General features: G+C 42.2%; 1 protein-coding gene across 1 annotated transcript; it reads left to right on the top strand.

The window, feature by feature from the left end:
- The first annotated feature begins 499 nt into the window (after positions 1–499).
- On the top strand, positions 500–7,305 carry LOC134287887 (uncharacterized). Its single transcript, XM_062851033.1, has 2 exons — positions 500–750; positions 812–7,305. Exon 2 carries the CDS (start codon positions 1,210–1,212, stop codon positions 7,258–7,260), a length of 6,051 nt encoding a protein of 2,016 aa, XP_062707017.1. The 5' UTR covers positions 500–750; positions 812–1,209; the 3' UTR covers positions 7,261–7,305.
- Positions 7,306–16,812: the final 9,507 nt, after the last annotated feature.

Raw genomic sequence — 16,812 nt, 5'->3', positions numbered from 1 at the left:
TTTTTTATCATATCACGTAACAATTGATCCAGTTCGAGTAGAACGCAATCAACAGTTTTGTGACATGTCTTTGCTAAAATCTGCTCACGACACATTGTAGACACATGACCATTGTTGTTACAAATATTTTAGTGGCAGTTCATACAAATGTCTTTATGTTCCGGATAAGTAGAGAGAAATATAGAATCACTTACTTATTTTACTAATTGTTCTAGGGTAGAAATGCCAGTCGTCTATTTTGGCCATAGCTCATTGTAGAGTCTATAGGGCACTGCACTGTTTTGATTTTGTATGGGATTTTGACGTTTCTTGGCCTTGTTGTTTACAAAATTTCTGTAAGAGTGAAAGAGAAGAAGATAATTTCATGCAGTGCCCTATAGCAATCTAAATAGGCATGAATTAATTGCTGGCTACTAGATTATAGTTCCTAGTGTTACGTTATGAAATCTTAAAAAAATGACTGTTCGGAATATCGGGACAACCCTGTACCGCCGAGCATACCGATGCCCCTGTTGCAGATGCGACGAGTTGCGACCAACGTGGGTAGTGTCGGCATATGTCAATAGAACCGTCATTGGGGCTACCTATACAATCAGATCAGGCTGTAGGGAATAGGCAGATGTGTCAGAAAATTGAACGTCTAGATGGATGAAACACGTTTTATGCTATAATCAAAATTGTGAAAATCCGCGTAAAATCAAAGTGAATTTGATCTCTTTTTTTTATTCTAAGCGTAGTGCACATTGAGTTGTGAGTTGAGCTAAAACATGCATTTAACTAAATGAATTTAATGCTATATTTATTATCCTAGCTAAACCTACAATTTGTAACCTAAATTTGTATGATCACCTATAAGACCGCTACAGCTGAATTTGTTAAATCCTAAAATAATAAGTGAAATCCTAAAGCATAGTAAGTTCTACATGCGACATTTGAAAACACTATTAACTTACTCACTATATATTATACATATATTACATGGAATCTTAAGGTACGGGCGATAACTATCCGGTTAAAAAGGTTGCCATCGGCTAGACTAGATTGGTAGAAGAAAAACTTGTTGTAAGTTCTACAAAACAGTAATATTTAACCGACAAATTAAAATAAAATCTAATTTTAGCTTCAAGCTGTCAACAACAAGACTGCTCTGAGGACCGTTTGCATTTCTATCCGAACAATCTTGAAGAACAACTCTCGGATAACCTCGAAATGCCGGAGGATAACGATGCACCGGGAAGTGGCGATCTCACCTGTATGCTCTGCGAGGATCACGAAAGCGTGGACGATATGGTCCAATGTGACAATTGTGACCAGTGGGCCCACTATACTTGCGCCGGTGTCACCGAAGCCGTAAAGGAGTCACAGTGGGTCTGTACAAAGTGCACGAATACCTTGCAGGTGCCAAAAAACTCCAAAAAGGTTCCCTCGAAGAAGACCGGTAAGAAAACTAGTAATAAGAGTGATACTGGGTCTGAGTCGGGGAAAGTGGACGCTATTGTCGCTAGTTTCGAGGAGTCGCTGGCGCAGCTGCAATATGAGAAAAGTGCTAAAGTGAAACAGCTGGACGAAGAAAAAGTTCTGCACGAGAAGCGTCTGCAGATGGAACGGGAACTCCTGGAGAAGAAGCGGCTGCAGAAACGGCAAATGCAGGAAGAGGAGCTGGCACAGGAACAAGAAGTCCTGGAACAACAGCTGCGCGATGAACAGGAGTTTCTACAACGGCGCCAGGAACTTCGAAGTCGGTTCCAGAAACTTAAACTGGACCTTTCTCAACAGTACGAAGAACATGAAGAGACTGATGATGAAGAAGAAGGTGCAGCAGGGGTTGATAGAGCGAAGACCTGGTTGGACACGGTAAAGGATGATCCACGTGGAGCGTATCCGAAGAAGTGTGGCGGACATGAGCCGGTTCTCCAAGGCTCACACACGAAACCTTCAACCGGGAACAACTTGCGGAACGTCAACCGGGAGTTACCAAGACCCACGATGCTAAACGAGCCGGGGATCGAGCCAGCTACCAGTTCCGTTCAACGTTCATTGCAAAATCCACCAGCACCAACGAATGTTTCCCGAGAATGGGACGAGCTTCTGCATCGATCGGACTTGACTGCGGAGGAACAACTCGTCATCCGGAATATTAGGAACCGCCGTAGGCCCGAAGATCAACCTCAAGGTTACGCTGGAGGACGAGGACCTACGCCAGAACAGCTGGCGGCTAGACAAGCCGTGTCTAAGCATCTACCAGCATTTCGTGGGGAGCCGGAGGTGTGGCCGCTATTTATAAGTTGCTACGAGTATACTACGGCCGCGTGTGGGTTTACGAACACGGACAATTTGAAAAGGCTTCAAGACAGCCTTCAGGGACTGGCGAAGGAAGCCGTGCAAAGCCGTCTGCTGATTCCGGATTCTGTACCCGAAGTTATTGAGGATCTCCGGAAACTGTTCGGTAACCCGGAAAAGTTGCTGAAGTCTCTGGTTGCGAAGGTACGACAGGCCCAAGCTCCACGAATGGATCGGCTCGAGACGTTCCTGTACTTCGGAATCACAGTCAAACAACTCTGCGATCACCTCGAGGCAGCTGGGTTGTACGATCATCTGAGTAATCCCATGCTAGTACAAGAGCTTGTCAACAAGCTACCGCCCGAATATAAACTGGACTGGGTCCGGTTCAAGCGCGGAAAAGTCGGTACGCCGCTAAGGAACTTCACCGATTTCATCAACGATATTGTATCGGAGGTCTCTGAGGTAGCAGACTTCACTGGAGCGGAGCATGGGATAATCGGTCAGTCGCTGAAATGTAAGCCGAAGAAGAAGGAGTTCGTTAACACCCACAACGCTCAACCAAACAGGCCAAGCGGGTCGCGTTCGGAAACACATCCGAAACCAAGGAAGCCGTGCGTCGTCTGCAAGCGAAACGACCACAAGGTGCGATATTGCGATGATTTTGTCAAGCTCAATATTGGTGAACGGCTAGAAATCGTTGAGAAATTCAAACTTTGCCAATTATGTCTCAACGACCATGGTAAAGCACCATGCACGTTCAAAGGGCGCTGCAATGCACCAAACTGCACAAAAAGCCATCATACTCTACTCCACCGAGCAGTAGAAAGCATCCAACTCTCGGTAGTCGAGAGTAACGCACATTTGCAGTCGTACAGGTCGGTAATATTCCGCATCGTCCCTATCACGCTACACTGCGGAGACCGAATGGTGGAAACATCAGCGTTCCTCGACGAAGGTGCCTCGACAACGCTGGTAGAAGATTCGATTGCCGACACGCTCAAAGCTGACGGTATTCCAGAGCCGTTAGAAGTTGTCTGGACCGCGAAAATGAAGCGATACGAGCAAGGATCACGGAGAATTTGCCTTCAAATATCAGCAAGAGGAAGTTCGAAACGGTATGCGTTGAACGAAGCACGTACGGTGAAGGAACTCGTTCTGCCCAAACAGGACATCATTCTCAAAGAGATCATCAACCGATACCATCATCTAACAGGACTAGCGATCTCGGATTACGGCACGGAAATTCCTCGCATCCTGATTGGCCTCGACAATCTCCACCTGTTTGCTCCTCTGGAATCAAAGGTGGGGAATTCCGGAGAACCCATTGCCGTACGTTCACTACTAGGGTGGTCCATCTACGGTCCAAATCAACAGCGGACCTCACCGAAGGCGTACGTGCATCATCACTCAGTAGAACCGGTGAGCAATCAGTATCTACACGATTTGCTAAGGGCGCAGTACACCATGGAAGATCCGTACGAGCAAACTGAAGCGATACCAGAAACAGAAGACGTCGTACGGGCAAGAGATATTCTTGAGAAAACGACTAGACGCGTGGGAGACCGTTTCGAAACGGGATTGATCTGGAAACACGATGGCGTAACATTTCCAGACAGTTACCCGATGGCGTTGAAGCGGATGATGGCATTAGAACGAAGGCTTTCTAAGGAATCTCGGCTGAAAACTGAAGTTCACCAGCAAATTGAAGCGTACGTGGAAAAAGGGTACGCTCACCAGGCGACTGAAACCGAGTTGGCAAGCGTAGACAGTTCCAAGGTTTGGTACCTACCGCTGAATGTGGTCCTCAACCCCAAAAAGCCAAACAAAGTGCGCCTTGTATGGGATGCGGCGGCGACCGTCGGAGGCGTCTCTCTCAATTCAAACCTGCTCAAGGGCCCAGATCTCCTCACTTCCCTACTGTCGGTGATCTGCAAATTTCGCGAACGAGCAGTGGCCATTGGTGGCGACATACGCGAAATGTACCACCAGCTGCGTATTAGGGATGCCGATAAACAAGCTCAACGCTTCCTATTTCGCTTCGATTCCACGGATCCTCCTGGGGTTTATATTATGGACGTGGCTACCTTTGGGGCTACGTGCTCCCCCTGTTCCGCTCAATTTGTAAAAAATCGGAACGCTCTTGAACACTCGACACAGTTTCCCGATGCTGCTTCAGCAATTGTAGATCGTACGTACGTGGATGACTATTTTGATAGCCTAGACTCTGAGGAGGAAGCTCTACGGAGAGCCAAGGAAGTGAGGTTCATCAACGCTAAAGCGGGGTTCGAAGTCAGAAACTGGTCTTCGAACTCGCCGCTGGTTCTAAGCGGTCTGGGCGAGGAAGGATCAACCGAATTGGTACACTTTCACCAGGACAAAGCTACCGAAAACGAGAGAGTGCTGGGCGTTATCTGGAACCCGCAATTGGACACTCTGTCTTTTGCTGTTCCATCCGGAATGGAGGTCTCACTGGACAACTCTATCAAACCTACAAAAAGGGTCGTCCTTAGTTCAGTTATGACTTTGTTCGACCCCTTGGGTCTTCTAGCTCCGTTCACTTCGCTGGGGAAGATGCTGGTTCAAGATCTTTGGAGGTCCGGATACGACTGGGACCAGGAAATTGACGACGACTCGTACAACAAGTGGAGATCATGGGTAAGCGCGTTACCAGAGATAGCCAGCTTGAAAATTCCACGTAGCTACTTCGGCGCGGTGCAGTCAACGGATTTTGGACACGTACAGCTGCATATATTCTGCGACGCAGGGGAAAACGCCTTCGGATGTGCTGGATATCTACGGATTGAAGTCGACGGGCTGGTCAAGTGTTCCTTGGTTATGGCACGATCCAAAGTAGCTCCTCTAAAACAACTCACGATCCCCCGTCTCGAGTTGCAAGCGGCTGTACTAGCCTCAAGGATGTCGCAGCAACTCAAACAACATTTGTCACTCCAAGTACATCAAACCTTTTTCTGGACTGATTCTCGAACTGTCCTGTCTTGGATAGCATCGGATCAAAAACGCTACAAACAATTCGTCAGCTTCAGGATCGGGGAAATCATAAGCCTGACAAAGCTGTCGGAATGGAGATGGATATCCTCGAAGATGAACATTGCTGACTGCCTTACGAAGTGGAGAAGCGATTGTGGCCTGGTTCCAGAATGGTTTCGTGGGCCGAATTTTCTCTACCAACCCCAAGAAACTTGGCCGCGTCAACAACTTCCTCCTACGAACACTAAAACGGAATTAAGGGCTGTACATTTGTTCCACGACGTCACGTTCCCAGATAAGCTGATCGATGCTACCAAGTTTTCAAAATGGAACGTTCTCGTCAGGACGTTGGCGAGCGCGCTACGTTTTATCTCGAATTGTCAACGGAAAAAACGCGGGGAGTCCATCGAAACACTCAAGCCGACGAAGAATCAACAACGTTGCATAATCTCCGGTGTACATTCGACGCGGGTGCCTCTGAAGCAAAATGAGTATCAACGAGCTGAAACTCTTCTTTTCCGATCCGCGCAATACGAGTACTTTGGAGATGAAATTACAACACTCCTGAAAAATGAAGACCTCGAACCATCGAAGTGGATAACCCTAGAAAAGAGCAGCACACTCTATAAGCTGACGCCTCTCATAGATAGCGAAAAGGTATTGAGAATGGAAGGGCGGTGCGATAGGGCCGAAAATCTACCATTCGACATGCGGTTCCCAGTCATCCTTCCCCGAGATGGACCAGTAACCGAACTTCTAGTGCGCCACTATCATGAAGCGTACGGTCATGCCTTTAGGGAAACTGTCAAAAATGAGATAAAACAACGCTTTCTCATTATCAGTGTGAACACTGTGTTGGCGAAAGTCGAGCGAAGCTGCAACTGGTGCAAGATACGCAAGAGCTTACCGAAGGTACCCAGAATGGCGTCCATTCCTGTACAACGTCTAACGCCCTACAAGCGACCCTTTACGTTTGTTGGGATCGACTACCTAGGTCCGGTACAAGTCTCGGTAGGTCGACGTTCAGAAAAAAGGTGGATAGTGTTATTCACGTGTCTAGTAGTTAGGGCTATCCACCTCGAAGTGGCCCACAACCTCACAGCGCAATCGTGCACAATGGCGATCAGACGTTTCATATGTCGACGGGGCCCCGCAGCAGAGTATTTTTCCGACAACGGTACCAATCTAAAAGCTGCAAGCAAGGAATTTGTGCAGCAATGGCAAGAAATCAGCGCAGAATGTGCCGAGGAGTTTACTAGTGCTAGGACGAAATGGCACTTTAACCCACCTGCCGCCCCTCATATGGGAGGCATATGGGAGCGAATGGTCCGGACTGTGAAGAACGTCATGGCGGTGCTCAACGACGGGCGTCGACTGAACGATGAAATCCTTCTCACCACATTAGCTGAAACTGAGGATATGGTCAACAGTCGTCCACTTGTCTACGCATCCCAAGGTGCTCTTCAGGAGACTCTTTCTCCTAACCATTTTCTTCGAGGAACGGCTGCAAACGAACCCCACGAAGTACTACCCCCTACCGATCCAGCTAGTGCACTTCGTGACACGTACCAGCGTTCTGTAGAGCTCTCCAATAATCTCTGGGAACGTTGGTTGAAAGAATATACTCCGAGTATCAATCGACGCAGTAAGTGGTTTGATGAGTCAACGCCGTTACGAAAAGGTGATCTTGTGTACATCGTCGATGGAAACCGGCGCAAAGCGTGGATTAGAGGGATCGTCGAAGAACCAATTGCAGCAGGTGATGGAAGGATTCGCCAAGCGATTGTTAGGACCAATTACGGATTGGTCAAACGGGCGACCGCTAACCTGGCGGTACTGGAGATCGAGGGAAGTAACGCTGCTCCGTATTGTGGTTCCGGAACAGGATTACGAGCCGGGGATGTGTTCGGAATATCGGGACAACCCTGTACCGCCGAGCATACCGATGCCCCTGTTGCAGATGCGACGAGTTGCGACCAACGTGGGTAGTGTCGGCATATGTCAATAGAACCGTCATTGGGGCTACCTATACAATCAGATCAGGCTGTAGGGAATAGGCAGATGTGTCAGAAAATTGAACGTCTAGATGGATGAAACACGTTTTATGCTATAATCAAAATTGTGAAAATCCGCGTAAAATCAAAGTGAATTTGATCTCTTTTTTTTATTCTAAGCGTAGTGCACATTGAGTTGTGAGTTGAGCTAAAACATGCATTTAACTAAATGAATTTAATGCTATATTTATTATCCTAGCTAAACCTACAATTTGTAACCTAAATTTGTATGATCACCTATAAGACCGCTACAGCTGAATTTGTTAAATCCTAAAATAATAAGTGAAATCCTAAAGCATAGTAAGTTCTACATGCGACATTTGAAAACACTATTAACTTACTCACTATATATTATACATATATTACATGGAATCTTAAGGTACGGGCGATAACTATCCGGTTAAAAAGGTTGCCATCGGCTAGACTAGATTGGTAGAAGAAAAACTTGTTGTAAGTTCTACAAAACAGTAATATTTAACCGACAAATTAAAATAAAATCTAATTTTAGCTTCAAGCTGTCAACAACAAGACTGCTCTGAGGACCGTTTGCATTTCTATCCGAACAATGACAGTAATACATTATTTTTATTTTCGCATATTCTGTTAGGAGTCAGCAGCGCGATAACAAAAAAAGAACGGAAACAATTGGTGCCGAAATCATCTGTTTTTGGAATAGGATGAACATGGGAGCATAGACTGAAGAAGGGTGCTCATACCCTACCTACCTACATCAACATCCCATAACATCAGGCACACTTCTCGTTGTTCCCTGTAGCCGGCGACTATAATTGCTGCTGCTGTGGCAGTTTGCTCGACTGCGGCTGCTGCTGCTTGCCGATGACGAGTTGCCACGAGTGGAATGATGAAAAGTTGATATCTCTCAGCTTTCTCATATGCCACATACCATCGTATTGTTCAAGCGACGATGACGACGACGACCGTTTGAATTTTTAAGGACTCGCCACTCCTGGCTTCTCCAGTGTTTCCTTTCCGCATCGGCTTTGGCATATTTCATCCACTATCTGAAAGGTATATCTTTTTACACAACCACTCGAAAACAATGGTTTGCGCCAGAGCCTGCGGTGTGTGCCCCTGGCAGGGGGTCGCCTCACCATGTACCAACGAGATCGGGAGTATCAAATGGTTCGCTTGTTGTCTAGCGGAGTGAATACAGACGTGTGGCGGAACAGTTAATAAAATTTGAACGACCTAGAGTGCAGATTTGATGTACACGGGTGGTACAAATTTCGCTAAATTAATACTTAATGTCTGTACCAATTGACGAATTAAAATTTGTTTTTACTTAAATTTGACAGTTCAACACTTAAATTTGACAGTTCTCCTGAGGAAATAATTATCGAACTGTAAAGTTTAAGTGAAAATTAATTTTAATTCGCCAATTGGTACAGACCCTTAGACTTAATACGGAAAACTTAAAAGAATCCTTTCAGAATTCAGGAATTTTATATAGTTCGTCACCATGAGTATCGACCTGGTTTTTGTTTTTGTCAATGTCCTAGATTGTATCTTATAAATTATCTCTCCCGCTTTTTCGTCAATTCAAGTATCGGCCAAATTCTCGGTAATCACCTGTAGTCACAATTTTTCCCCAATGATATTTCCGTATATTATTGTACAGTTCTCCACTTCAAAGTGTCGACCACACTATTTTGTTTTACTACAATACGTTTTAGTATATTTCCTTTGTTTGTGTGGTCCGTCACTGTTGGTGACAGCAAAGAATTTTGTCTCACCATGGTATCAAAAGCAGGTAACATTATATATTGGTTCATCCAATTCTTCTTAGCGCGAGGTGAAGCAAAATCTGTTTCGTTACATAACATATTCACTGAATTCCTATTAAAAAGTTTCGAGGTCTCACCACTCTTCTAAATTGTAAGGTGATCTAGAAGGTGGTACATGTGTTTTGTGTATGCTCACCGTTACATAGATCGCATTGCTTACCAAAGTGAATCCTGATCTATGTAACTATACATCGCTCCCTACTAACAAAAACTCCGTCTCGTGGTAATTGTGAGGAGCACAGTAGTATATTCAACCTCTAGTAGCAACTGTTGACAAACTAACATTCCTTCCCTTCTCCGGTTATCCGTAAGGACGTGGCCGGCGCAACAAATAGTGTTAGTGAACAAATAAAGTTTAAGCTCTCGGAACGTGTACATTGAGGATGGAATGTTAATCCCAAGCCTCATATCTATTGGGTCTCTGTGCAATTCTACTAGGTCTTGTCAATCACGGAGTATCTACTACGTAGTAGCAACTACGAAGTGTACGTTACCAATTCTCATGCTCAATTTAATCACAGAGAACATACATCCAAGCTAGGAAGATATCGTAGTGTGCTGCGCCCGAGACGGTTGCAAAAATATTCGCACTCACGCTAAAACCACTCAGCACCTAGAATGAGTAAGCCCTACTCATAAGGGCATAATTTCCAGACCACACAAAAATGTGTAACAGTTACACATTCTCAAAAACAGCTCGTACACTCGTCTAGATGCGAAATGTCGATATTTTTTTGTTTCCCAAGGTCATTAGTAAACCTAGCTAGATTACCGCGCAATTTTTTTTGTGAATTCACGATTTTGTGGACAGGACACAGGAGCTGATTTTGTGAATGTGCAAGGGTTACACATTTTTGGTGTAGTCTGGAAATTATGCACTTTATTGCTGAGTGGCGTTAGCGTGCTGTTTCAGTTTTTCAACTTGTTGATGCTTTCTGGACGCAGGTTTGAAAATTTGTTTCTGCAAGCCTCGTTGGATAAATGTACGACTCGTGCTGTAAAAATCTTCATTCTGCACCTTGTTGCGTAAACTACTATTGATACTCTTTTCTACTTGTATTGGAGGTGTATAAACGTGTTCATCGGTTCAAAAAAGCTGTGTTTAGAAAAATAGAGCATAGCGCATTTAGTTCGCCACTGGACTATCGCACTAGTGTTTTGTTGCGTAAACTACTATTGATACTCTTTTTTACTTGTATTGGAGGTGTATAAACGTGTTCATCGGTTCAAAAAAGCTGTGTTTAGAAAAATAGAGCATAGCGCATTTAGTTCGCCACTGGACTATCGCACTAGTTTTCACGAGTGCGAAAACGCAAATAGAAGTGCGCGATTGTATCCAATCAACTTGGTGTCTTCAGAGCACTTATTCAGCATACATCGAAGAAATAGTGCACCGAAGACATCAATTTGATTTGATGCAATCGCGCAGTTTTATTTACGTTTTCGCACTTATGAAGACTCTGTGCACAGTCCAGTTGTGAACTAAATGCGGTATAAGTAGTGAGTGAAGAGTGTGCGTCGGATCTGGATGTATAGGTGCTGATGCATCAGGAAGACTTCGGAAATCGTTATTTTGTGATGAGAAATAGTGTAGTAGGGTCTAGAATATGATAGTGGTGCCGATGCGATATTTTAGTGACGATGCAGAATCATGAAGTAGTAAAAGCTTAACAAATGTTATTGCCGATCATTGAAACAACTGACATCAACTCACTATCAAGTGAACATGAAGATGAATTTTGTGCAATCCCCAAGTAACATAACTAGCTGAATAACAGTTGCTTAAGCTAAAGTTTACTTAACAGTAGTTTGTTCCATTCTTGTACACCAAAAATGATTGTTGGGTCGTATCATTTATATATAAAAATGAGTTTGAAGTCCCTTTGAGGCAACAAAACTCACGAACCCCAAGTAACATTTTAAGTTTTCTCATAGCCTACAAGCTGTTGTTATAATCAAACCAATAAAACTAATTTTAAAGCTTAGTAGGCTTAACAGCTCTAATAAAAACGTCTTAAAACCATATTAAACCCAAAAGGGCCCATCCTACAGGAGGTTGTTAAAACCATTCCTTAAAACCTTTGTATAACTACTTGGTTTTGTGGCATATTCTTGTAGTACAATACAGTACAGCATAGATTAGATCTGTTGTGTAGGTCGCAAAAAGATCAACTTGCCGTTTTAAAGTTCTAAGAACGACTTAGATGAACAAATAAAACCAAAAACTTAGAATGAACCTGAAGCTGAAATCATCACTGAAATTGGCAGTAAATTACAAATTAATAATAACGCAAAAACGAATTGGTCATCCATGTCAATAATTTGTAAATTTTCACGGGGAAAAACTCTGTTATCATGACAAAGAAATTCTTGCCAAAAAGTTTACTGGTATAATGCGATATATTGCCTCTAAATAAAGCAAAGCGCCACTTCATTTTGATCTTTTGGCAAATGAAAAATAAAACTTTCAATCCAGCTGGCAAAACCATGTATTCAAATCACAATCCAAACATCAACATGGCGTACACACTTTGCAAGCAGGAATTGATCGTCGTGATGAAAATTATGGACGCCGTCTAGTTAAATCCTCCTGGTTTTGTTCCAGATGGTTCAAGACCAGTAAGTGTAGAAGCAACTTGTCCTAGAGTGGCTGTTCTTTCAGAATATGCTGTGAAGACAAGAAGCTTATACCTACTTATTCTTAACGCATACTTATATGCGCTACTCAAACACTGCTAGGTTTCAAAGAAATGCGAATAGGAAGCAAACAGTGAAGTACTAGATTGAAAGTAGTGAGCTGGATTTTTGTATGGTGAGATGATCAGTTCTCCATTTCTGCAATGAAATGGTGCAAACAACGTGGGTTATATGGTTTCTTGCCAAATTTGATGCTGTTTGAGCAAAAGTTTGGGTAGCTGTGTTGTTGAAGTTGCAAGAAATAAATAATACAACAACACAGTTACCCAAACTTTTGCTCAAACAGCATCAAATTAGGCAAGAAACCATATAACCCACGTTGTTTGCACCATTTCATTACAGAAGTGGAGAACTGATCATCTCACCATACAAAAATTCGGCTCACTACTTTCAATCTAGTACTTCACTGATTGCGTCCTATTCAGACTTAGGTATTGCTCTTATGAACTCTCCGCTTGGCAGATAGCCACCAAAAATATAAACCAACAAACCACTTTTGTATCTCCGTGACTGTATTTAGTAAATAAAAAGAATATCGCGTTAAGTACTGTTCGAAGGGTGTTTATTTTTTTCGCTGTCAATTTTTTGCTGTCCGCGAGTTCTATATTTTATCTCAATAATTATTGCAACTTGCCTCGAAAAGCAAAAAGGGTTTTCGTAAAAAGTGTTTCCTGGGTGGATTGCGGCTTGCGACCGGCCGCGTTCAGCAGCGGTCTCGACTGTTTTTCTATAGTTCGACTAGTAAAAAAATAGATTTCGCGGATGGTGCTTCCAACAGAAGGCTATTTCAAGTGATTGGTAATTTGCGAGTGGTGAACAGATACTCATACGAAAAACCTAGCCTTTCTCGTTGTGATCGCGAGTGTTTGGTTACCAGAAGCTTTGAAGAAATTTGACTCTGGTGACGTCTTGCTGAAATAAATCGTCGATTCATTTGGAAGTTGAGAGGACATCGTCCCCCTTTTGGAAAAAGTGTAATATTCTTCAGGAGAAAATTTGAAAATAATCAACTGTCGAAAGTTCCTCAAGCATACCATTGGACAACGAGTATTACACAACAGATTGGTGAGATTTTTCCAGTATATACTATTTAACATCGAATCTGAATTACCTTTGCAATTATATTTATATTTCAACCACGTATTCAATTGCGTACAATATGGAGCGTTTGGTACGGTATGTCCACGCATCCTTCCACCCCTGTAGATTCTAGAATTGTTTCGACACAAAATGTAGTAACATGTATAATAGCGTGGTTCAAAAAATCGATTTTGCTCCACACCGCTTATTCGATTCCTATCCAGATTATATGCCTTCTCTCAAAATTTGAGCTCATTTGGTTGAAAATTGAGACTGCACAAGCCCTTCAAAGTTTATATGGAAATTACTATGGGAAAACGATGTTTTTCTTTCAATCCACCGTAGCATTTCCCCAAGTGCCCTAGTGAGATAGTCGACCCTACACTCTTAAAAAATATCATGTAAATTTAAGTTCACTTGGATGCACATAAAAGGAGCGGCCCGTTTGACACAAATTTACGTCTTCTATCACAAATAAAGTCGAGCTAGCAATCGCTAGAGCCGAAGCGAGAGGTATAACATATGTAAGTAAAATAATGAACTGGATTCGAACTCTGGTCCGCTGATTGAGAGGCACGTACTATACCCCTCGGCTATATCACCAAGTTATGAGACAAACGATAAATGTAAAACTGTTTCTACCTATCTGGTCAGATACGTTTGTTGACATCTTGTGCAATCAACTCGAACTTACATGATGGATGTAAAATTGAGCCAAATTTGCCATTCAGTCATGAAATGTTTACGTACGTTGATGGTTTACGTCACGTGTAAATTCCTATTTTTTTAAGAGTGTAGGTAATCCTAGGCTACTCTTTCAGCTATAACTTTGCTGAAGACCGCATTCAAATCGGACGCCTCATTAATTAGTTATTGATTTTTATCCAACTTGGCAAACTTTAACAGTGATCCTCTAGCTTCCCAGCAGGCAACATTGCTGCACATGGCGCCAAATATAGCACACTGAAATCATGGCTACTATGTTTCACTGCAAAATGCAGTGATGCCCACCGAATAGTTTAACCATCATAAGTAAAGATTTCGATTCTAGGTAAAAATCGGTAACTAATTAATGAGGTGTTCGATTTGAATACGGTCTTCGGCAAAGTTGTAGCTGATAAAGTAGCCTTGGATTTCCAAGGATCAACCAACTCACTGAGGCACTTGGGGAAATGCTACGGTGGATTGAATGAAAAACATCGTTTTCCCATAGTAATTCCCATACAAACTTTGAAGGGCTTGTGCAGTCTCAATTTTCAACCAAATGAGCTCAAATTTTGGGAGAAGGCATATAATCTGGATAGGAATCGAATAAGCGGTGTGGAGCAAAAACGATTTTTTGAACCACGCTAATGTAAAAGTCGAGGCATTTCCAAGAATCATCTCTGCGGCAAATACTGCGCAGTAGGCCTGGCCGCTTTGACTCTTGTGTCATATTCCTAATATGCCACAAGCTTCAATATTGACAAGAAAAATAGTCGGGTGTAATCTAACCCGACTATTTTCCAGGATGCTTTCTTGTACTGGCTGCGTATGTATTAGATTAGATTAGATTAGATTAGAGAAAATCGCGTTAAGTACTGTTCCTTTGCATTCCACTAAGAATTTGCATCCTTTGACAGATACGTATTTCGACCTCAACTGTAAGGTCGTCTTCAGTGTCTTGTACTTGACTCAAGTACAAGATACTGAAGACGACCTTACAGTTGAGGTCGAAATACGTATCTGTCAAAGGATGCAAATTCTTAGTGGAATTCAAAGGAACAGTACTTAACGCGATTTTCTTTTTATTTACAGATATTCCCCTAACAAGCCCAGGTTAATCATCATGTTTTTAGTAGTTTTTCGTGTTTTTGAGGCTGCTTGAATGTTTGGTTAGTAATACGTAGAGTGACTGGAAGGGAGAGTGGCGTCATGTTCCAATTTTGACAGGTCTCCTGCTCGTTTGGAACGGGAATTTGTATGGATTTTACAGATGATCGCTGTTCCAATTTTAACACTGACGCCACTCTCCCTTCCAGTCACTCTAGTAATACGGTATTTATCAATCGTGATCATTATACGCCGGCTGCGGCTGTGAGCAAAAATAATTTATCAATTGTGCACAACTGTGACATCGGACCCAGAACGTTTGATGCGATTCGCATCTATTCGCTAGCTGCTTCGGAAACCCTGATCACAATCAAACCAAAGACAAATCAAACTCTAGAGAAGGAAGTTTAGTGTAGTCGCCTAGCCAGGGAAATTAAACCTGAGGGTTTTCTAATCAAGTGCATAAACAAAGATAATTTATTATGCCTTTTTCATTGCTTATAAATCTGTTGATCAAATGAAGATCGTATTTCAGTAGCATTTTTGAGTCAGCTTTAATGCTTCCGTTAGTAATTCTGAAGAGGTTCATGGTTACTATTTTTTATGACTTTATGCAGTCAATCAGGTTTAATTGCCGATCGGATTTAACATGCATGCGGCTTCAAGAGAAGTTTTAGCAAGAAGTTTTGTTGCATATTTAACAGTTCGCATACAATAATTTTTTTGCTTGGAAAAAGGCAAATGGATAAGTTTTATTCGATAAACTTCTAGGTATCTACAAAACGTTTTAAAGTTGCATTTGTTGCTTAATCTGCATTTTCTTAAAACTTCTTTAGTAAAGCTAAAATGATTTACCAAATCCCTGACAAAACCTCAATAAATAATATGTATCTAAGAGCAGAAGGCATAGAAATTGTTACTTGGGACGGCTGAACCGATCGGGATGACTCTTGCAGGGTTTGATTCGTATTCATGGTGGCTGTGTTTATAAGTAAAAAAACCCTAATTAATCCACCTAGCGGTGATGGTGCCTTTCTCGTGCTTTAAAATATCCTTTCAACAAAACTCGAGCGACATGTTGATGCATTGACATAAATACAAAATGAAAACTGCTTGCTAAATCTACTCAATATGGATACATTTTATATTAGCATAACATCCAATATTCAGAAAATATAAGACAACGATCCAAAGCTCAAACCAAACAAGTGTCATGAAGCCGCAAAATTTTGAAACGTCATTTTAGATTTTCCGGTCATCATTTTATGACTTCGGATATCTACCCCAACTAAACTAACCGCCATCTTGAACATTGAGACATCATCTTGGATGTTCTGGTATTCATTTTTGGACTCTGCACCTAAAATTACATAAAATAGTCGCCGAATTGAATTTTGGCATGTCGTTTATGATTTTCTTATTACCAGTTTTGGACGAAGACCGGCATTCTTCCCCATTCAAACTATAGTCATATTGCAGACCTTGTGAAACAGCGCACAGCTTGGGTTTTCTGATTACAAATTTTGAATTCTGGACATATTTTCATACAAAATATGCCCATAATGTAAGAATTAAAAATCCTATAAAATAGGCACTAACTTGAATACTGGGCCATTATCTTGGACTTTGGACCGCTATTTTGGATACTCTGGTGGAATTCAAACAAATTTCCCATACCAAATACACTTATTTTACATAGTTTTAGAGCTCAAAATTCCTTAAAACAGCCATCATCTTCTGTTTACGCGATCAAAAGCTTATTTTTCCATTCAACGTTGACCAATCCTGCTATAACTTTACACCTTAGGAATCTGAAATGGTACGATTTGATGAGATCGCTTTAGTTTTGTCTATATTTTGTTCTCATATATGAGAACTTAGACCTATTCGTCACTGTTGTTCATACCTAATGTTTATCAGGCCATTAAACAAAGCCACGATTTAATTTTTCACATGAACGTTGGTTCTGCTACACAACAGCTAGTCTCTAATGTGATCTAAGGCTATTTTCTTGCTAACCGTTCATTAGATTATCAAAAAATCTGCGATCTGATGTGTCGTATGTATGGGTTTGGTTCATTTTTCTACTTGGT

This window comes from Aedes albopictus, chromosome 2 (assembly GCF_035046485.1).
Source record: "Aedes albopictus strain Foshan chromosome 2, AalbF5, whole genome shotgun sequence".
Taxonomy (NCBI): domain Eukaryota; kingdom Metazoa; phylum Arthropoda; class Insecta; order Diptera; family Culicidae; genus Aedes; species Aedes albopictus.
Note: the sequence above shows the minus strand (reverse complement) of the source record. Positions and strands in the feature narration are given on the sequence as shown.